The 21,559-nt window shown below is 54.4% G+C and overlaps 3 protein-coding genes across 11 annotated transcripts in view; 1 reads left to right on the top strand and 2 right to left on the bottom strand.

The window, feature by feature from the left end:
• The window catches only part of NUMA1 (nuclear mitotic apparatus protein 1), a 44,721-nt gene extending 35,416 nt beyond the window's left edge, over positions 1-9,305 (top strand). For 3 of the 8 annotated variants that reach the window (XM_082844298.1, XM_082844297.1, XM_082844296.1), the window contains exons 15-26: positions 154-195; positions 1,675-1,743; positions 3,115-3,225; positions 3,301-3,519; positions 3,607-3,764; positions 5,055-5,301; positions 6,190-6,418; positions 7,056-7,225; positions 7,569-7,745; positions 7,865-7,981; positions 8,095-8,316; positions 8,697-9,305. In XM_082844298.1, coding sequence (XP_082700424.1) covers positions 154-195; positions 1,675-1,743; positions 3,115-3,225; positions 3,301-3,519; positions 3,607-3,764; positions 5,055-5,301; positions 6,190-6,418; positions 7,056-7,225; positions 7,569-7,745; positions 7,865-7,981; positions 8,095-8,316; positions 8,697-8,708 — 1,773 coding nt within the window. In that variant the 3' untranslated portion in view covers positions 8,709-9,305. The remainder of the gene's footprint in view (positions 1-153; positions 196-1,674; positions 1,744-3,114; positions 3,226-3,300; positions 3,520-3,606; positions 3,765-5,054; positions 5,302-6,189; positions 6,419-7,055; positions 7,226-7,568; positions 7,746-7,864; positions 7,982-8,094; positions 8,317-8,696) is intronic. The other 5 variants (XM_082844300.1, XM_082844303.1, XM_082844299.1 and 2 more) reach the window with 5 other exon arrangements.
• A 364-nt stretch (positions 9,306-9,669) lies between these two features.
• Positions 9,670-12,048, bottom strand: IL18BP (interleukin 18 binding protein). Of its 2 annotated transcripts, XR_014326395.1 has the most exons (6): positions 11,907-11,992; positions 11,325-11,531; positions 10,547-10,670; positions 10,316-10,463; positions 9,880-10,081; positions 9,670-9,732 (listed from the first exon to the last, which is right to left on the bottom strand). XR_014326395.1 is itself a non-coding variant. In XM_082845118.1 (5 exons), the coding sequence occupies exons 1-5, from the start codon at positions 11,926-11,928 to the stop codon at positions 9,974-9,976; spliced, it is 609 nt and encodes a 202-aa protein (XP_082701244.1). In that variant the 5' UTR covers positions 11,929-12,048; the 3' UTR covers positions 9,834-9,973. The 2 variants fall into 2 exon arrangements, 1 of the variants encoding a protein (XP_082701244.1); XM_082845118.1 differs by lacking the exon at positions 9,670-9,732 and having other exon boundaries at positions 9,834-10,081; positions 11,907-12,048.
• Positions 12,049-14,010: 1,962 nt separating this feature from the next.
• The window catches only part of RNF121 (ring finger protein 121), an 82,149-nt gene continuing 74,600 nt past the window's right edge, over positions 14,011-21,559 (bottom strand). The window contains exons 7-9 of the mRNA XM_082844305.1: positions 17,950-18,083; positions 17,182-17,283; positions 14,011-15,607 (exon numbers count right to left, since the gene is read on the bottom strand). Of these exons, the coding sequence (XP_082700431.1) occupies positions 15,487-15,607; positions 17,182-17,283; positions 17,950-18,083 (357 nt within the window). The 3' untranslated portion in view covers positions 14,011-15,486. The remainder of the gene's footprint in view (positions 15,608-17,181; positions 17,284-17,949; positions 18,084-21,559) is intronic.

The raw sequence follows: 21,559 nt of genomic DNA on the forward strand, positions 1-21,559 counted from the left end.
CGACTAGAATGACCCGAGCTAGCATTTACAAAAATTTTTAGACGTCTAGTTCCATGGGAAGATTAGAGCCTCGGTGAGGTCAGCCTGGCACCAGGGCCAGTGCCTCTTTGGCCCCCATCTCATGCTGTCTCTGTTGCTCCTCCCCACGCACAGGTGGAGCAGCTAGAGTTATTTCAGGGAGAGCAAACTAAGCAGGTAATGCCTGAGGTCCTCGCTAAATGCTGGCTGCTTAAGCGGTGACTGGTCTCGGTGCATGACCCCGACTGCAGCTTGCCTCCGCTGGCTCCTGTTGTGAACTGTTTGTGAAGGGGGCAGGGTCAAGCCGTGGAACCCAGGCCCAGGCTGCCCCGGAGTGCAGTGTGCTAGGCCCTCTCTCAGGCCTCATCCCACCCATCCCAGGTCGGCCTCTCCACTTTTCTGTGCTTTCATCGCTTGTCAGGGATGAGGGGTAGGGTAGGCTTCATCTTTCCCATACCAGATCCAGCGATAGACTGCTCTTGGGATTCCTGAACCTCCAAGACCTGCTCCAAGTTTGGGTACTCAACTGTGGGGACTCGCAGGATGCCCATAGGCCTTGTTTAACACAGGCCCCTCCTTTCCCACAGAAACCAGAAAGATGATGTGCACGAGGTCCCCATAGATTAGGGGGGTTGTGAGCTCAGGACGCCTGCCCATCACTCTCTGGGGTTTTAACCCCGAGCATGGAGTAGTGATGTCTGGGAGCAAGAAGGCCAAGGTTGAGAGGAGCAGGAGGGGCTCCCACAAGTCAGAGGAGGGGAGGTCTGGCTGCCGTGCCCTCACAAGGATCTCTGCTGCCCTAGACGTCAAAGCTATCGAACTCGTATTTAGTGGGAGCACGCTTTCCACCACTCCTCCTACCCTGTCACCTTGGGCCTGCTGAGGAGTCGGCCCTTCTCTCCTCCCATCATCTCCTCCGAGGAGCCTGAGATGATGGGGAAGCTCAAACTGAATAGCAAACAGTTAGCAATGGAGCCCTTGCCTCTCACCTTTGCTGATCATGCTTGAGCTCCTGGAATGCCTGGGGGAGCCAGGAGTGTTTGCGGCTGTTATGCTCCCTCTCGTCCCCTCCCTCCCTTCGCTCTTCCTCTCTGTGGGAGTGGGGTGGGCTTGGAGTATATGTGCTGCCCCTGCCCTCCTCTTCCAGCAGCCTGACCCCCAGTGCTAATCACAGCAGCCACACCGCTAGCACCAACCCTAACGGCTTGTGGATATTGGGAAGAGGTCCGAGCATCTGGCTTTTTCTCTGGCCATATCTGGGAGGAGGGGGGATGGGCACTCACTGAGTACGTCTGCTGGAGTGGTTGACTGGGTCCCCTGGTCCTGTCTGGCCCGGGAAGGTTGGGGCTGGAGCGGCAGCAGTGGCAGTAGGGCGTGGTGGGGTGTCGGCTCTGCTGTCTCTGTCTCTGCAGGTGGGGGTTGGAGGCGAGCACAGGCAGGTGGCTCTGGCAGCACTTGAGTTGGGTCACATCACTCAATGTCCTGCTGACCAGCCTGGGCAGCAGGCCGTTCCCTAATTAGAGGCCAGAGAAAGGACCTGAGTTTCTTCTTCCAGGAACACTGGGGACTGGTCTGGGGAAAACCGCATAATTTGTCTGGACATCCAGGGGAAGGCCTCCCTGAGTCTTGTCTTCTCCTTTTCCCTTCCTGCCCCAGGTGGAAGAACTGAGTAAGAAGCTAGCTGACCATGACCAAGCCAGCAAGGTGCAGCAGCAGAAGCTGAAGGTGGGACAGCTGGGGGATGGGCCTGCCCTCTGCTAGCCTCAGGTCAAGCGGGGAGGGAAGGTGCTAAGCCCCTGGGTTGGGGCACCCTGGGGCCTGGCAGCCTCAGGAGCCCCGCCTGTGCCTCTGGGAGCTCTCGAGGGAAGACTGGAGTGGCCCCCAACCCCCATACCTTCACTGTCTGCTACAGTAGCCACTAGCCATGTGTGGTTATTTAAATTGAAATGAAATTTAAAATTCAGTTTCTCAGTTGCGCTAGCCACAGTTCCACTGCTCAGTAGCTATGTGTGGCTAGTGGCTGCTGTACTGGACAGGGCAAATCAGAACATTTCCATCACTGCAGAAAGTTCAGTTGGGTTGCGCTGCTAAATCTCAGGGAGGAGCGTCAGTAACGTTTAATATTACAATGCAATTTAATATTCTTAATGCTTTCAGCGATGTCACCTTCTTTGGTTTAATATTTGCTTTTTTGCAGCTCTAGGCGTCACAGCTTTTAGTTAGGGGCAAAGGAATTTGGCACCAGTGGCCCTCGGAGGGTCACAGAGTTGGTGGGAGCTCAGCTTTGTTTCCCCAGCTCACTGCCATGTACTCCACACCATGTCACAATTACGTGATAAACAGATGCTTATTACACTCTTCTTAGGGGTCTTCCTGGTGCTGGGAGATGTGGAGAGGTAAGGCTGGATCTGGATGGCCCTGTCCAGTGCCTGCTACAGACGTAGTATTTGCTGGTGTTGTAGGTGGACAGAGAATCCGCCACAGGCCCTGCTCCCCAGGAGTCTATGGTCTGGATAGGAGGCAGTGCCGGCATCATAAATGAGCCCACACAGGCTTTGGAGTCAGGTGGACCAAGGTTCAAGTCTTACTCTGCTGTTTAGCTACTGTGACCCTGGTCAATTTGCTTTCAAGGTCTGAGCTCAGTTTCTTCATCTCTGAAGTGGAGATAGTTAGTTCCTAGAGTGGTTTTGAGCAGAAATGAATTCACGTGTCCTCAGAGAGCACACATGCTGTGTGCCTAGCTCCATGCTCTGCACCCTGGTGTTCCCTGGGGATCAGTGCCCTTCCTCCTCGGGGAGACTGTACTCATGGAGAGAGAGTGAGATGGTTTGTGCCTGGTCTCAAAGAAGCAAAGGCAGGCTGCCAGAACTCTTCCAGAAATGGCATTAGCTGGGCAGGAAAAGCTCCTATAGAAGGTGCACTTCGAGGGGTGTGTGGTGTTTTGGTAGGCTGGAGTTGGGAGCGGGTAAAAGGTCTTTTTGTGTGTCCTGAGAGGTTAGGCAGGAGTCTGAAAACATCCATGGAGCCCAGGAGGCTATGGATTCGGGTGGAGCAAACAGACCAGCAGCCCTGATCAGCCCTTCTTGTGCTTTTCAGGCCCAGGGAGGTGAGAGCCAGCAAGAGGCGCAGCGCCTCCAGGCCCAGCTGAATGAGCTGCAGGCCCAGCTGAGCCAGAAGGAGCAGGCGGCTGAGCACTACAAGCTGCAGGTGAGGAGCCTGGTCCTGCCCACCTGCCCCACCCTACCCCAGCCCCACCAACACACCTGCCCTCTGCCCACCCAGATGGAGAAGGCCAAGACTCATTATGATGCCAAGAAGCAGCAGAACCAAGAGCTGCAGGAGCAGCTGCGGGGCCTGGAGCAGCTGCAGACAGAGAACAAGGAGCTGCGGGCTGAAGCGGATCGGCTGGGCCGGGAACTGCAGCAGGCCGGGCTGAAGACCAGGGAGGCCGAGCAGACCTGCCGTCACCTCACCGCCCAGGTGCGCAGCCTGGAGGCACAGGTAGGGCCCTGGCTGCACTGACGCCCTCCTCTCCTCAGCCATCCCTGCTTAGGCCTCCCTTCACTCTCCCTCGGCTCTCCTTCCCAGGTTGCCCACGCTGACCAGCAGCTTCGGGACCTGGGCAAGTTCCAGGTGGCGACTGACGCCTTAAAGAGCCGGGAGCCGCAGGCTAAGCCTCAGCTGGACTTGAGCATTGACAGCCTGGATCTGAGCTGCGAGGAGGGGACCCCACTCACTATCACCAGGTCAGGAGGCACCCTTCCTCCCTCCGTCTGTTGTCCTTTGAGCGCCCCCTGTTTATCAGGCTGTATCCTGGGCACTGGGGCTGTGAGATAAATACGACGTGAACCCTTTGCCCTCTGGAAGCTTATTCTTAGAGAAGAATAAAGAAAGTATTAGAGGTATTAGGCCAGATGTTTGTATATAGCACAGTGGAAGTAAATAAAAATGAGTGGTCAGAAAAGGCATCATGGAGGCTGTCACTCCTGCTCTGAGTCTTGAAAGAAGCCGTAGGGGTGTGTCTGATGGACGGAGGAGAGTGGTTGAGAGCAGAGGCCGAGAAAGAGCCTGGATGGGCTGGAACATGAAGTTGCAAGGGCTTGGGCCCAAGTCCCTGAGGACCGGCTGGACTCCCCACTGAGTGGGGGGTGAGCACATGTGTTGAGGAGCACATGGTCCGGTTTGCATCTTAGAAAGCCTGTCCTGATAGGGGAAAACTGAGACTTTAATAAAAACAATAAATGTGTTTTTAGAAATGTTCAACACTTATGTGTGTCAGACACTGTTATAAACACCTGAAAAGTATTCATTCATTTATCCCTTAACAACTCTGAGGAAGCGTCTATGATTATCTCCTTTCACAGATGAAATTGGGGCAGAGGGGCGGTCACTTGCCCAAGGTGCCACAGTGGCAGGGCTAGGCTTGAACCTGGGCAGCCTGGCTCGAGTCCTTGTTTGTCTCCACTCTGTGTCTCTCAGAGGCTGTTGTAAGTCTAGGTGAGAGGGAGCAAGGCAGGCAGGGAGGGGCATGAGAGTGGAGTATGGTGTGGTTAGAAGAGCTCTCAGGAGACTCACTCGCCGATTGGGTTTGGCAGGAGAGGGAAGAGGTAGGACTGTGCCTGTGTTCGTGGCTGGGGGCTTGGGTGGAGGCCGCCCCTCCCAGCTCCTACTTGCTGAAATAGGAGATACAGGAGGAGGAACAGACAATGGACTTGGTTTGGGACATGTTCGTTAGTTGTGGAATCCATGGGGGAGGTCTGGGGCTGTGGATATATGGGTCTGGAAGCAGGGTTTGGGAATTGCCAGTATTGAGTTCAGAGCGCCATGGAGTGGATAGGCTCACCAGGGATGGAGAACGGATGGAAGACCAAGGTCAAGAACTCTCCTTGATACCTCTGAGAAATCAGAGAGGGTGGGGTGCTTGACTTAGTCTTCTTGTAATAATAAATGTAGGACTTGGTCGCTTTGGAGCAAAGGGATGGACAAAATGCCTTGTAGCCCCAGGAATGGCACCTCAGCAGATGTTTTCCCCACAGCAAGTTGCCTCGTACCCAGCCAGATGGCACCAGCATCCCTGGAGAGCCAGCCTCGCCCATCTCCCAGCGTCTGCCCCCCAAGGTAGAATCCCTGGAGAGTCTCTACTTCACCCCCATCCCCGCTCGGGGTCAGCCCCCCCTGGAGAGCAGCCTGGACTCCCTGGGGGATGTCTTCCTGGACTCAGGCCGGAAGACCCGCTCCTCTCGTCGGCGCACCACGCAAATCATCAACATCACCATGACCAAGGTCAGGCTGCTGCAAGTAGGGCTGCAGGGTAGCAATGCTTGCTTCCTCTCAAGGGCATCTTTCCATCGGGTCCTCAAAACAGCCTCAAGAAGCAGGCAGGGCTGACCAGTCCATACCCACAGATGGGAAAGCTTAAGGGTGGTGACTTGCTTAGGCCTCCGGTAGAAAGGGGCAGGGCTGGACGTGGCTGCCTGTCCACTGACTCTAAGGCTGCTGTCCTCTCCGTGTACAGCAGTGACCCTGTGCAGGCTTAAGGGAGACAATGTGGAGAAGTTGCAGTCCGGCCCGTGCCTCCCCACACACCCCTGGGTACACCCTTGGGTAGCTGAGATGCGTTGTGGTTGCCCAGCGGGCTGCCTGCCTGGCTGGGGGCTCTGGTCCTTGTTTCCGTAGCACTAGGAGGTTGGGGAGGAGAGGAGGGGGGCATCTCTGGTGGGGAGAAGCTGGAGAAGTTCTAAAAGATGGTCAGGGGCCTGGCACACTTGGGTGGAAGGACACTGTGGGATGAACCCAACAAGCTCAGGAGACGTGAGTTCTAGCCCCAGCTCTGCCGCTTCCTTGCTTTGTGCCCTTTGGGCCAGTCACTTCATTCCTTTGCACCTCACTTCTAAAATGGTCTGATGCACTCTGCCTTCCCTCCCTCAAAGCATTGTTAATAGACTCAATGGAAAAATAGACAGAAAAGAGTCTTGACAGCCTCAGTACCTTGTGTGGGATTCTGGCAACAAGGCCCATTTCTTGCAGAAGTGCAGCTAAGGACCCCATGCAAGGCAGTGTGGATACGGGCAGCCATGGGGTCTGAGGTGCTTCGGGAAGGGGAACGGGAGGCTTCTTGATGGGGTGTCAGGGCCCCTATCCCTACTACAACAGGTGCATCCTCTCTTCCAGAAGCTAGATGTGGAGGAGCCAGACAGCGCCAACTCCTCCTTCTATAGCACGCAGTCTGCCCCTGCTTCCCAGGCTGGCCCGAGAGCTGCCTCCTCCACCCAGTCTCTAGCCCGCCTGGGCTCTCCCGACGACGGCAACTCGGCTCTGCTAAGCCTGCCTGGCTACCGGCCCACCACTCGCAGCTCCGCTCGCCGCTCCCAGGCTGGGGTGTCCAGCGGGGCCCCTCCAGGTGAGGGGATTGTGGGGACTTAACACACCCAAAGATTAGACTGGAAGCAGATCCTGGCACAGGGAAGGGACAAGCTTTTAAAAACCCAAGGCTGGCTTCCTGGCCGCCACCCAGCACCTCACCTGCCTCTCCTCCCTGCAGTCTGAGGGCCTTGCCTGTTGTCACATCAAGGGGCTGTGCTGGGCAATAACACTGATGTCATTCTCAGCCAGGCTATAAACCAGAAAACACATGACGGGCCTGGGATTCCCAGCACAAGAGTGCTGCCCGGCTGCTGTCAGGAGTCCTCCAGGCCCCTTCTCAGGTGAGAAGGGGCTGCCAGAGGCCAGACTGGCCTGGGAGCTATGCTCAGATTCTTTTCTGAGGCTCTTGCCTTCAGGGACCACTCTGGGTATCGATTCCTGGCCCTCCATTAGTTTCTCTCAGTGTCACAGCCTCTGCATATGACCCCAGGGAGGAAGCAATGAGCCAGTCCCCAGGGTAGGGATGGTCTGTGAGCCCCGAGCCTGTATCCGCAGCACTGAGCAGGGCAGGGCTCTGGGGTGCTAGGCTTGAAGTTCAAGGGCTAGGTGCATGGGAGTGGTGGCAGCAAAGGCTGGTGGGATGCTACCTCCCCCCTCTCCTCCTGGCCTTCCAGCCCCACTTGCTCCAATTTCCTCGCCTTCCACAGGCAGGAACAGCTTCTACATGGGCACTTGCCAGGATGAGCCTGAGCAGCTGGATGACTGGAACCGCATTGCAGAGTTGCAGCAGCGCAATCGAGTGTGCCCCCCGCACTTAAAGACCTGCTACCCTCTGGAGTCCAGGGTGAGCTCTGGGGCCCCCTGCCATGGACCTGCCCCTGTTGGCTCACCTCTTCCTCGTCATCCCACCCCAGTGCCCTGGCCTGCCGAGGAGGGTGACCTGTTTCCAGTCAAATAGCTGGCAGGGAGGGAGCTCAGGGGTGAAGGTCCTGTGGGTGGGCAGGAGCTTGGAGAGGTCTCTTGGGACTGCTCTTTGCAGCCATAGTGGAGGGCGTAGGTGGGGAGCTTTTTGCGATAGGAAGGCTCTAGCTGCTCCACAAGATAGGCCAGTGAAGAGAGTTCTGGGGCGGTCCTGCTCCACCTCCAAACAGCTTGGCTCCACCGACCACTTTTTCTACCCCACGCAGCCTTCCCTGAGCCTGCCTACCATCACAGATGAGGAGATAAAAACCGGTGACCCCCGGGAGACCCTGCGCCGAGCGAGCATGCAGCCAGCCCAGATAGCTGAGGGCGCTGGCATCACCACCCGGCAGCAGCGCAAACGGGTCTCTGCAGAGCCCCACCAGGGCCCTGGCACCCCTGAGGTGGGTGACGTCGGCTCCCATAAGTTGATTAGCGGGGAGGCTCCCGGCTCAGAAAGGGGACGGGTGCTGGTTGGACACGGTCCACTTGTCCTCTGGCTTAACTGTCCTCTTCCCCATAGTCTAAGAAGGCCACCACCTGTTTCCCACGCCCCATGACTCCCCGGGACCGACATGAAGGGCGCAGACAGAGCACTACCGAGGCCCAGAAGAAAGCAGCTCCAGCTGTTGTTAAACAGGTTAGTCAGGGGCTGAAGGGAGACCCTGGAGGGGCCTTGCTGGCCGAGCCCTGGAGCAGCAGGTTGGCCTGGGAGGCCAGTGGCACCCCCAGTTTGACAGCCTCTCCCTACAGGCTGACCGCCGCCAGTCAATGGCCTTCAGCATCCTCAACACACCCAAGAAGCTCGGGAATAGCCTTCTGCGGAGGGCAGCCTCTAAGAAAGCCCCATCCAAGGCCTCCCCCAACCCCCGCAGTGGGACCCGCCGCTCTCCTCGCATCGCCACCACCACAGCCAGTGCCGCCACTGCCGCCGCCATCGCCGCTGCCACTGCCACCCCTCGGGCCAAGGGCAAGGTGGAGGCACTGTCAGGGAAGGGAGAGGGTTCGGCTCTTAGGAATCTGGTAGGAGCATGGGCACCCCCCCCCCCCCACCGCCCCCAGCCAGCCACCCCAGGGGCTGCTTCCAGGCAGGGCTGAGCTAGGCTGCTGGAGGGCGGGGGCTGAGAGCAGGTGCTCCCGGCCTGGTTAGCTGCTCCTTACGGAGGAGAGGACACGCCTCCATTTCTCCCGAGAGCACCCAGAGCTGCTTAGGCACAGCCAGCCACTGGTAACCTGAAGGTAGATTGGGTCCAGGGCCACACCAAGGAGGTGACCCTAGTCTGGGTGTGGGGGGGCACTGGTGCAGCCTGGCACCGAGTCTCTTCCACTTGAGTGACTGTCTCTCTCTCTTCCAGGCAAAGCAATAAAGAGCCGGTACCAGTGAGTGGCCCCACCTGTGTCCTTGATGCTGCCCTCGCCTGGTCCTTTTTGTTCTGTCCCTTTCAGTGCCTTCTCTCAGCTCCCAGGCCAGCAGTGGCCAAACCCCTATAGACAGTGACGCCTGCCCACACCCCGGCCTGGTACCCGGACCTTCGCCAGGTGAACAGGTGTGTCCTCAAGAGTTGGCCCGGAGCCTGGATAGTCTGGGTCCTCTCCCTGCCTCACCTCCTGATGTTTTCTTAGAGCAGTCACTTCTCCAGCGCCATCACAAGAAGATTTGGGGCTGGCTTTGAGTGGCTGGGTCCTTGGGCCCAGTCAGTCCTCCTCTCAGCCTCTGGATCTAGAAGGGACCGACCATTGGAGGAGCAGGCCCTGGTCCCTGCTGCTCCCGGTGGCTGGGCCGAGCAAGGGCCCTTGCTTTTGAAGTCCAGGACTGGGCATTGACCTAGTGGGAGCGCCCCACCCCCAGGTGCTCCCATCCACCCAAGGGCACAGTTGCCCGAAGGATGCTCTTTTCCAGGAGAAACGGGCCCTGTGCCTCAGTGGGGGATGGGGGCGGGGGAGGCAGCCTTCAGTGGCAGCTCATCCCCTTCCTTCCCCAGATTTCACTGGGGTGGGATTTGGAGTGATGGGAAGGTTTTTAAGGGCCAGGGATGGATCTTTTCTAAATGTTATTACTTGTAAATAAAGTCTATTTTTCTCCCTTGAATGCCGAGACACCTTGATCTGTGTGGGAAAAGTAGGGAAACCTGGGCTTTGTAGAGCAGCGTACCTTTGTCCCTGTGGAGACTCCAGACCCACATACCTTCTCTCAGATCCCTTCTCCTAGCCTTTCTCAGGCCACAGGATCTTCCCACACTCCATTTCTGGCCTCTGCTCCTGAGGAGCATTATGGGCCGGCCTCTTCTCTTCTGAGGGCCTGTGTCCCCTGAATCTGGTTTTGTCTGTAGCTTCTGAGTGGCATTCTCTCTCTCTCCTCTTCCCACACTCCCTCCTCAGACAGGCCACGTTCTGTGAGTAGAATGATGGCCAAAAGGATAAATGAATGGGCAGACATCAGTACGCCACCACTGAAGATCATTTATGAGCACCCGTCGTAGGTCTTGCTGGGGTGACAGAGATACAGCTATGGGTCAGAAGCAGCCTGTCCCCGCATACCTTCCCTGGGACAGTCGAAACAAATACAACATTAAGTCGATGCAGAATGTGGCCTGGGCTGAGAGCGTGTAGAGCTCAATGAAGAGGTGGCATTTCAACCAGGCTTTGGAGCTTGGGGTTCATTATCAGGATGGTGAGGCTGAGGGGACTTGCTGGAGGACAGGGCTTCTTGTGTCGGGGGTACGCTCGTCTTCAGCCCAGCCTGGGGGAGTGAAGCAAACAAGGATCAGGGCCAAGGTGGGAGGGACATCCCTTGTCACTCTTCTCCAGGCCATGGCCTCCCCTGCCTGAATCCTGTTCCTTTTAGTTTCCGCCTCAGGCTCGGGGAATTGGTGGGCATTAGCTGGAGGCTACTGTGGACAGAGCCCACCCTTTCCTCCCCACGCCAAAGCAGAGCTCCTCCTGTCCCTGGAAGTCCATCCCTTGGGTTCCTCACCCAGAGCTGGGCCAGGACGAGGTGACGCTGGGCAGTTTGCCCAGGATCCGAGAAAACACAGGAGAAGTTGGTGTCTCGCAGGGCGGGGCTCAGCTCCTCCAGCACCAAGGCCCTCCACAGCTGGGTCCTCGTGCCCCTGTGCTCCCGCCTGGAGCAGAAGAGAAGGAAAGGCCATGAGAGGACCGTAGGAGGAGGGCTCCCTCCCACCGGCCTCATCGCCGCGCCCCTCACCTGGTGCTGCCCTCCCGCAGCCGGCCTGGGAGGTGCTCGATGAAGGAGCTGTTGCCCAGCCAGTAAAGGATGCTGAAGTGGGGGAAGCGGCTGCAGGCAGTACAGGACAAGGTCAGCGTTCCATCTAGGGACACGTGTGGCTATTAACCCGACTGTACAGCAGACCCTCCCCTCTGCCACGCTGTGGCCTGCCCACCCTGCCCAGCTTCCCAGCTGCCATGATCCAGGAACCTGGAGTGGAGAGTCTGTTAAGAGAAGTGCGGTCATCTACCAGGGGACCCTGGCTGAGTAGGAGGAATTTGGGGACGGGTCCTTGGTCTAGGTCCTTGACTCCTGAGCTTTCTTCTTCAGAATGACCCTTTCTAGCACCCAGCTCCAGTGACTCTAGGAGCCCTGGCTGAGGAGGCAGCACCAGTAGGCCACCGCTCCTCTGAGGAGGCCAGAGGGCAAGTGGGCTCTGGGAGGAGGGGCTGGGCTTGCAGCCACTGCAGTCAAGGCTCTGGGAGTCCGCTGACTGTTCCTTCTGTCTGAATCCTCTCCGTCCCCTTTGACAGGGAGCATCTTGGGAGCTGCGAGCTGAGCCCTGTGCCACATTGGCGATGCTGGCGGGGAGAGGAAGTCAGTGCTCAGCCAAGCTGACCTGGTTGGTGGTGGGCTACATGACAGAAGGTTGGGGGACAGGTGCTCAGAAACCAACCCCACCCTTGGTGCCTCCGTGCCCTCAGCCCGCCCTCTGACCACCGTGCCCTCCTGGGCTCCCATCAGAATGGCTCCTTACTCAGTGAGACTTCGACTTCCGGCCAGGTCACCTCCAATGCTGGGCACTGCTTAGCTATCGGGAGCGCTGGGGGCTGGGAGGGGCAGGTGTCCTTTGCGATCCCAGCTGAGGCAGTGGCAGCTGTAGTGGCCTGAGGCACAGATGTGGCTCTGGCCAGGTGGGAGACGATGTGGGCACAGAGGAGCAGGGCCCAAAGAGGGCTGGGGTCTGAAAAAAGGACAGTCACAGAGGTCAGCAGCTGTCTGACCTCCGGGGATTGCCCGGCATCCTAGCTCGGATGTTGGCTAGAGAGGGAGTTGCTGCCGGGATGTAAGTCTGGCAGAGATTCTTGGGCTCTGCCCAGGGAACCGGAGAGGCAGAAGAACCCCTCAAGCCCCACCTCTTGGCCCTTTTTGAATGAAGCACAGGGAGACCTTGGAATGGAGCCAGAGCCACAGCATCCGGGCAGAGGCCGAAAGCAACAGCACAGCAGCTGAGGGGAGCCCACCTGGGGGTGAGGCTCAGGGCCAGCCACATGGCTCCACTCTGGTCTCAGGATGCCCCCCACCCCTCCACCCGCACGTGCACAGCCCCAGGTCCCACCTGGAATCCAGTTCTGTCTCATGGTCGTGATGCGTGTGTCAGGAGCTGGCACGCCTGGATCTATATATCTGTGACAACTTCCTCCTCTCTGGGGGAGGCGGGGGAGGAGATGGTGAAAAACTGCTTCTCCCACGTCTTCTGAGTGGCTTGCTTAGATCCCAGGCATACATGTGGCCTTCTTCCTGTGGACTCCACAGCCCCTCCCTACCTCTAGTTTTTCAGTGGGCTGTCAGGCACTGCTATTTACTCTGTCCTGTCCACCTGTGACAACTCCTGGAGGACTGGCATCGGGCATAGGCTAGAGCTCTTCCAGCCCCTAAAAACAAAGCCAGGGGATCCCCACCCTAGCTCTTATTACCATCAACATTATACTGGTTACTAGTCCAATCTAACCCCTTCATTACAGGCATGGAAACTGAGGCCCAAAGAGGACCAGGGACTTACCTAGTCACAAAGGGAGGTAAAGTTCTCTCCACTGCCAGAGCTGGTTCTGGGAAGGGCAGGATATATAGTGAAATCCTTCTGCGAAAGCACTGAACTCTCCCTTCTATTTCACTTTCACTTTTATTTAACCAGGGAATCTAGAGCAGACTCTGGCTACCAAGAGAAGGCACACATACATGACAGCAGTCTGAGCCCAGTCCTTAAGGTTCCTGCACACTGCGCCTCTTCCTGAGCCGGAGTTCACAGTGGCCAGAAACTGGCCAGGAACCTTCTTGCTAACTCCCAGGCCCCCCGCTTTCCAGATGGTATCAGCCTGGGGTCTTTAACCTTCCTCAGGCCCACCCTCCCAGGGGCACAGAGGGCATGAACCAATGAAAGAGTCTCTCACACATGAATTCTTCCATCCCAGCCAACGGTCAGGACTTCAGTGTCCACCTTTGCTCTTCTACGTGAACAGGCCTCCTGCTTCTTCCTTCACAGCCACACCATATTCAAAGGGACAACTCTCCTAGTCACTGGAGACCCCAAGCTGGATCACTCTGACCATTTCAGACTCCATGTCACACCAGCCCATCCACATTCTGGCCTTTCTCAGGCTCCCCACCTCCCTCCAACCAGCAACCCAACGACCACCCATCACTCCCATGAATCCTTCTCACTTCTGTCCTCCCAGCCCCTTGGCCAGAGCTACAGATCTAAGTTCACCAGGAAGTCTAGATTCCCCCTACCTGGTTCACAGGAAGCCCTGAAAAACCCTCCTTTCCGGAACCCCCCGTTTTTGGAGCTCCACAGCTCAGCTCAGCTGCGTCTGGCCCCACGTGAGCCACACCATGGGAGCTACACTGAGAGCACCTCCAGGCCTTGTGGGCAGGAACCTCTCAGACAAGCCGAGCACTTGGAACACAAGCTGGAGCACTGGACCTAAGAGGAGGAGAGGGTGCTTCCCAGGGTAAGAGGGCGCGTACCCAGCACTGGCTCGAGCAACTGTGAAGGACCAGACCCAAGTGTCTGGGATCAGGAGGATGGGATGCTGGGGACAGAGCCAGGGAGGCCAGGAGGTGGAATTAGGTTTGGAAGACGTGTCCGAACACTGCTGCAATCCCAAGGGTTTTGTGTGCGTGTCATATGCATGTGCGTGTGTATGTATAAAAACCCGACTCATTCCCAATTAGACGTGGAGACTAAAACTCCTCTTCTCCAGGGCTCTAGCTGACATTTTCATCTTCTCAGTTCCTCCCCCACCGCCTGCCCCAGGAGCTTCTGTGCTGTTAGATGCAGAGTAACTCCTCCCTAGGAACACCAGTGTCTCCAGCAGTTAGGTCAGGAGGCAAAGCTGCCCAGGACTTCAGAGACACAGTCCTTTGGGGAAGGGGGTGGGGATGCGAGGGAGAGGAGGCAGGACTCTACCTGTGAGCGTAACCAAGGCCAGAGTCGGGCTGCTGGGAGGTCATGGGACTCAGGACTGTTGAAGTATGAAGAGACAGCCTTGGACAGCCTGGCCTCGGTTCTCACATGAGCCTGATGCAGGGGTACGGGGACAAAAGTGATGCTCCCTGCCGCCATTCCACTCTCTGAGGATGAGCCCACTGGCATGCAGACCTCGGAAGCCACGGCTGGGTAAGAGAAGCCAAAGCTGAGAGTGATCCGCGAGAGGGGTGGTGGTGGCAGGGCACTGACCTCAGGTGGTGAGGACAGTCACCCAGCGATGGTGCAGGGCACCTTCTGCTACAGGACGAAAGCCCGGCATTCCACCTTGCTCAGGGATGTTGGGCAGGGCCAACCACCCCCAGGCCCCGGCTCTCAAATGGGAAGAGCAAGAGGCAGCAAGGGCCAGGCACCCACGGGGACTGCAGGGAAAGAGGTGGGAAGAAGAAAAGCAAGATGGATGTTCAGCTTTCCAACCCAGCTCACGGAGCTTTATTCAGAATGGATGACAAGATCCTGCTTGGTTCTTACTGCACTTGAAGGGCCATATTCCCTAGGAACCCAGCACGGAAGGACCACGTTTGCCCTCCCATTTCCTTCAAAATTCCTAGGACCAGAGCTGGGGCCTACCTGGAACCCCTTTTCAGAACCCATACTTACCTGGGCCTGACTCTCTTCCCACCCACCTCACCACTTGTGTTGCCAGGCCCAGGCAGGACTCATGGATGACAAGGCTGACATGAGGATATTCCTTGGGCTGGGAATCCCCTGGCAGCTTCAAGGGAACAATGTCTGACCACAGGAAGAAGCCTCACATCTGTCATAGTTCTTCTACCACGCACGCACACACACACACACACACACACACACACACACACACGCTCTCCGGCTTTCGGGGAAGGAAGTGATGTGGCAGTGGCCTTCAGCACGTGTCACCACTTCTGGGCAGAGGATCAGCTTGCACAAGCGGCCCTCAATCACCGCTGCCAGCAGTAACCCCTGTGGCCCAACTATATATAGATGGTCTTTGTTCTTGGCTGAGTACAGCCCCACTTAGTGGGAGGTTCCCCAAGCTGCTACAGCTCTGGTCACCCCCACACAAATCCCCGGTGAATTCCGAGGTCCTAGAGCTTCCCTTGCTGCAAAAGTCACGACAAGGTCCCACTTGTCTCCACCAGCCTACGGCCCCCAACAGGGAAGACGGAGCCAGACAACGCCCAACTGTGGCCTTAGCCAGGGAGGACGGAGGACACCTCACCCCTCAGTGCTCATCAGTGGCACTGGCCAGAGCTCCCTGGCTCTTCCACACTGAGTGTACCAGGCTCAAGCCCCACATACAGAAGGAAGGGGAGGTGGGCTGGGGCTCTCAGCCAGAGAAGAGATGGCTCCTTTACACCAAAAATGTTGTGGCTCTGCTCCTGCCCTGCTCAAGCAGGGAGGCAGAGGCCTGGAGGAATTGGGGCAATTCCTATGCTCCACAATAAAAAAGGTTTTTAAATATATTCATCAAAATAGTTTTCTTTTAAAAAGCCCCCCACTGCTGACAGCCCCACCTGCTGGCTCTCCATCATATCCCTCCCCAGCCCGGACACAGCCGGAGGGGTCCTGAGTGGCCCGAGTGCCCCTTTGAGTCTTTCCCACCCAGGAGGTCTTGGAGGGCAGGGAGGAGAGTGCCCTGAGGTCCATGGTGGGTGGATGCTCTTCTTCCTGACTATTCCAGGCCCAGGATATAGTTGATGCCTTGCACCAGGCCAATGATGACAGGCTGCCAGGCTACCAAGTATCGAAGCCAGTCCAGCAGTTGCCCGTACATGACATGAGGCCTCTCCCAGCTGTCACTGCGTCAAAGAAAAGAGGTTACGTGTTCGAGTTGCTAAGGCTGGTCTAGGGGATGGGTGAGAGGGTCTACCTACACTTTCCAGATGCTCCACAGAAATGGGCCTACAGAGAAAGGAAGCTGCTTTCTAGAAAGCCCCACCCAGCCCCTATATGTTGGAATGCAGGGCTAAACCCAGAGAATGGGGGCAGGAGGGCAGAGAGGAAGAAGTGCAGAAGATCGGACAGATGCGGGAGAGGGTGGAGGGGTGAAACTAAGCTCTCCATGACCAACATACAGACAGGGCTCCACATAACCTTCTAAGATTGGACCGCCAGTGTGCCCGAGACTGCTGTAGATTATGGGTGATGATGGCATCAGGGAGGCGGGGAGTGGGATAAGGTAACCCAAAGGTTCTTGCAATGTCCAAAATGAGAGGTTTTCTAGGTCAAGGAAGGGATTGAGTCTCGGGACAGAGGCATGAGGGGGCAGAGCAAGAGGCTGGTCATAGGGGATAACCCCAGGCAAAGGCTCTAAGGAATCCCCACCCAAGGGCACTGAGCACCAGGCCCTACTGAGGCCAAGCGGCCCCTGGAGATAAGTCCCTTCCTTTCACTTTACAGCTAACTGCCGGGCAAGACATGGAGAGGGAGCCTGGGAAACCAGCTCCGGGGAAAGCACAGGTTGAACCTCATGAGACTTCAGAGGGGAATCCCTCTGAAGGCATCAGAAAGCACAGCCGGGCCCATTCCTGAGAACTAAGGGAAGCCCCAACCTTCAGCTTGACCATGGAGTTACTAAACTGTTCCTGAACTAGACCCTGGAAGAACCAAGCAAGGAACCTTAAAGGGGAACACAGTGGCCCCGCACGGCCCAGCTAGTGTCCAGGGGACAGGGAACCCTGGCAGAGAGAGGAAGGGCAGCTGGGAGAAGTCCCTGGATCCCAGGGGAAAGGCGGGGTTGGGGGGGTGGCCAAAGAAGTGGCTGGGTACTTTCCGACAGACAGGCTGCAGGGAGGAAGCGGAGGCTGAAGGCAAAGTAGGGAGGGCTGGTCAGGTAGGGAGGGGCAGCTCAGAGGAGCACAGGTCCTGTGCTCAGGTGGATGGGGACAGGGGTCCCCGCCTTCCCTGTACCTTGCAGGTCCTGCACAGGCACAGAGCTGGTCTCCAGCCCTGCCTGTCACAGGTAAGGCACAACCCATTAGTTATATCACCTTGAACAAATTATTCAATCTTTAAACTGTTTCACTGGTAAAACGAGGATAATATTACCCAGGTCATAAAGCTCTAGAGAATCAAGTGAGCTAATACGAGTAAAGCACTTAGCACAGTGCCAGGCACATAGTAAGCAAGCAGTAAATGGTAGCTGCTATCACCACCGATTTACCCTTGAGGAATCCTGAACCAAGAGGAGAAGCTGAGCTGCTGGTCCTGCCCCACATCCCACCCACTTCCCAAGACCACAAGCTGCATGGACTGGTGGGCAGCAGCCAGGCTGGGGGCAGGAGGGAGGGCCCCAACACCCACCCGGATGCAGGCCAGTACTTTCTTACCACTGCCCACTCCCAAAAAGAACCCAAACAAAGGATACGGGTTGCTGAACATCCTCTTGAGGTCTACCTTCTCTTTGCAGTAGGGACACGTCTGCTTCTTTCCCACAATGCACCAGCCGCGGATACAGAACTCGTGGAATCTGAGCACCACTGGTCAAGGGAAATGGTGGGCGGCCAGGATGGCACTCCAACCCCATGCCGGTCTTCAAGGTGCCCAGGCCCTAGCTCTGGAGGAAGGTTCAAATCCTGGCTTCACCTCTTATCAGTTGTATAATCTTGGGCAAGTCCCTTCTCTCTGACCCTGCTTCGTCATATGTGAAGTGAGGATAATGAACTCTGCCTTACAGGGCTGTTATGGGGCAAAACGGAGATAACACATGGTACAGAATGGGAGCTGAGTAAGGACGTGGTAAATGTCACAAGTGCTATTCAGGCGGATTTGATTCTGAAACTGAGGGTGCCAGTTAGAGGGTGTTCCTCCCCTGTGACTGACCCAGTCTCGGGGCAGCTAGTACAGCTGCCGGCTCCTTTCTGATCCAGCCAGGCTACATGTAAGAGTGGCTCCTGTCTGTGAGAAGGAGCAAAGGAGGCAGCCGTTTCTACTCCTGGGGGTTGGTTTCCCTAGCAGAGGACATCACCCAAATGTCTGCTTCTTGTGACTCCCCTACCCTCAAAGGTCTGGACAGCACGCCCAGAGCCTCAAAGGTCTGGACAGCACGCCCAGGGTCATGACCACACCCTTCCCTCCCTGACTGGAGTGTGCACGTGGCAAGAGAGACGTGGCCCAGGAGCTCTAGGCAGGATACACATGATTGCAAGACAGCCTATACGTGTTCTCGATGATGCCCTCTTCACTGACATCCACAAAGATCTGCTGCCCACACACGGCACACACACTGTCCGAGAGGTGTTTGGTGGGCATGCCCGACTCACTGTAGAACTGGGAGAGAAGAGCAGGAGGAAAAGACAGAAAAGACGTGAGAATCAGCCAAAGTGGGAAGGTACCACAGAGGCCTTAGGTCTTCTGTAGAGGAGGCGACATGATAGGGGGAGTCCCCAGAGCTAGAGAATATCTCATACACCAGATCGCCCTCATCTCTGCTGGGCAGATGGGTGAAAGGAAGTCAGATCTGATAGGACCTGAAGACTGGGAGGGTCGGCATCAGGGACAAGGAGAATGGGAAAAAGAAGGGCTCAGGGCTGGTGATTGGGAACTACGTCAGTGAAGCCACTGTGCAGCCAGATTATGGTTCCATCAGAGATGGACAACATCTCTTCTCCAAGATTCAAAACAGTGAAACATCTGGTGCAATGCTGGTTTGGTGACAAGGGCATTCTCAGACACTTGTGGCAGAAGCAAAAGAGGTTCAACCCTTTTCGACAGCATTTGGCATGATGTCTCAAACTGTCACACCATTTAACCTATTAATTTCACCTTAAGGAGTTTAAAGGAGTAAAAATATCAAAAAAGCTTCAAGCATACAGATACTCATTTAAGTGTTATTTATAATTAAAGAAGCAAAGAGTTTGGCAATCCCTCATAAAGTTAAATGTGGAATTACCATATGACACAGCAATTCCATTCTTAGGTACACACTCCTAAAGAATAAAAACAGAGACTAACCACACACTTGTATACCAATGCTCATAGCAGCATTATTCACAAATAGCCAAAAGGTGTAAACAACCCAAGTGTCCGGAAACAGAAGCATGGATAAACAAAATGGGGTCTATCCCTTCAATGAAATGTTATTCAGTCATAAGAATAATGAAGTTCTGATACATGTTACAACATGCAGGCACCTTGAAAATATTACACTAAGTAAAATAAGTCAGACACAAAAGGATAAACATTGTATATTATTCCATTTATATAAAATATCTACAATAGGCAAATTCACAGACAGAAAACAGATTAGAGGTAACCAGCGGTGGGAGGAGGAAATGGGGAGTTACTGCTTAATGGGCACAGTCGCTGTTTGGAGTGATGAAAAATTCTGGAAGTAGACAGTACACTTAAGGATGGCTAAAATGGCGAATTTTACATTACATATATTTTATTTAAAAAATAGTAAAAAAAAAAAAAAAAAACGAGAAGAATTGGAAATAACCATAAATGACCAACAATAGAAGAATGCCTCAATAAGTTATACTCAAGGGCCTAGAGAGGTGGTGGGTTAACTGAAGCTTGAGATATAACACTGAGTGTCAAAAGCAGGGTACAAAATTGGAGGCACAGTATTATTGGTACATATATATGTAAAGACAATCCAAATCTATCAAAAGATCAGAAGGAAATGTATGAGAATATTCACACCAGTGATGTCTTGGTAGTAGGATTATAGGTGATTTTTTTTCTTTTGCCTATTTTTCTGTACTCAAATTTTCCTTAATGAACATATATTACAAGCAAACCTCAGAGATATTGAGGGCTCGGTTCCAGAACACCACAATAAAGCAAGTCACGTAGATTTTTTGGTTTCCCGGTGTATTTAAACGTTATGTTTATACTTACTGTAGCCTATTAAGTGTGCAACAGCATTATGTCTAAAAAACCAATTACAATAATAACATCAAAGATCACAGGTCACCATAACAAATCTAATAATAATGAAAAAGTTCGAAATATTGTAATCACCAAAATGTGACACAAAGACACAAAGTGAGCAACTGCTGTTGGAAAATGGTGCTGATAGACTTGCTTGATACAGGGCTGTCACAAACCCTCAATTTGTAAACAAAACAAAACAAACACAATTATCTGCAAAGCGCAATAAAGGAAAGCACAATAAAACGAGGTATGCTCATACTTTAAAAGATTATGTATTACCATGGTTAATCACAATGGATAACCAATTCCATGCTCCAAAAAGAAATTCCAAATTTTGCATACTTTCCTTGTGGTTTATTGTTAAATAGCTACAGAGCATTTCCCCTTCATCCCAAGGAGAAAAGACTTGAATTTTATTTGTTGATATAGTCTAAGACCTACTGTTTTTTTTTCTTTGCACTGTCCTAAAAATTATGGTAAAACACACGTAACACAGAATTTACCATCTTAACTATTTTAAAATATACAGTTCGGTAATGTTAATAAGTATATTCACATTGCTGTGCAGCTAATCTCCAGAACTTCACATCTTGCAAAACTGTAAAATGAATTTTTAGACAGGATTCTGCATTTATTATTACAATTTTATCTTTACCTATAAGGGAAATAGATTATACTTAGCCTTTTTGTATTTTCTTGAGTTTGCTCTGTTTTTTATTTCCAAGCAACTGTCTTCTGAAAAAGCCACAGCCCTGAAGCTGGGTGAGGGATAGCAGTGAAGGAGGGGTGGGCATACAGGTGCTGGGATAGGGAGTAAGGAGGATGGTGACAGCCAGATCAGACACAGCTACACCTGCCAGAACCTCTGCTCAACATGGAGGCATCTCTGACTCCAAGCTGCCCTTATAAGAAATGGGCTCTCTTGACTCCCAAGAGTCCTCAAGCGTAGAAGGTAGAGCCACACCACCCCAAGAATCCATGAATAGAGAGCTTCCTGCCTTCACCCCTACAAAACTGTCTTACAAAACTGTCTGAAGTGGCTCAAGGTGAACTCGTTACTATCACAGAACACCAGAGCAGCCCCGTCCCTGGGGAAACCAAAGCCCAGAAAGGAAAGAAACTAGCTGTGATGAGAACGCAGCCCCTCTGACTCCTAACCCAAGTTCTACCCAAGACGTCCATTAACATCTGCTGAATGCTGCAGAAAGATCAGCTACTTAGCTCACTGAGGGCCAGTAATTCAAAAGGTTCTGATATGTTTATCGAGAGTGCAAAAGGATAAGCAAGAGTTAGGGCAGGGCCAAACCTGTGGAAGCCCACTAACTGCAACTCTCCAAAGCTGGAATCTGAATGTTAGTGTTGAGGGGAAAACACTTCTCCAGCGCTCAAGAGGCTTATGGCTCTGAAATATGTCTGGCTTAGAATTTCTAGACACATCAACTGAACAGAGAGAAAATAGGCCAAGAAGTCTGGGTCCAGCTCTGGCACTGAGTCCCTGCACAATCATGCAGCACAGGAACATGGCCACTCACTCTGGCCCACAGCGTTGGCAGTGAAATAAGTGGGAACGCCTCAACTCAGGAGATGGGTGAGAGCTCTGAGGAAGAGCTTTACCTCAAATCATCCCTGAGTTCTGCCCCAAGACACTGAGGCAAGGGATATAGGATGCAAGAGAACTTGGATGAGATAATGAGAGTAGGAGGGATGCCCAGGAAAATGTCTATTAGGCCCCTAGCTTCTGGAGTTCTCCCCGCAAGCTAATGTGGCAACAGGCCGGCAGGGTCAAATCCCACAAATTTTCAACAAAGTTATCAGGTAAGCCTGTCAAGTCAGGAAGGGCCCAGCAACCCTGCGGTTTGCAGAAC

Source organism: Leucopleurus acutus (genome assembly GCF_964270905.1).
Source record: "Leucopleurus acutus genome assembly, chromosome: 8".
NCBI classification, from domain to species: Eukaryota; Metazoa; Chordata; class Mammalia; order Artiodactyla; family Delphinidae; genus Leucopleurus; species Leucopleurus acutus.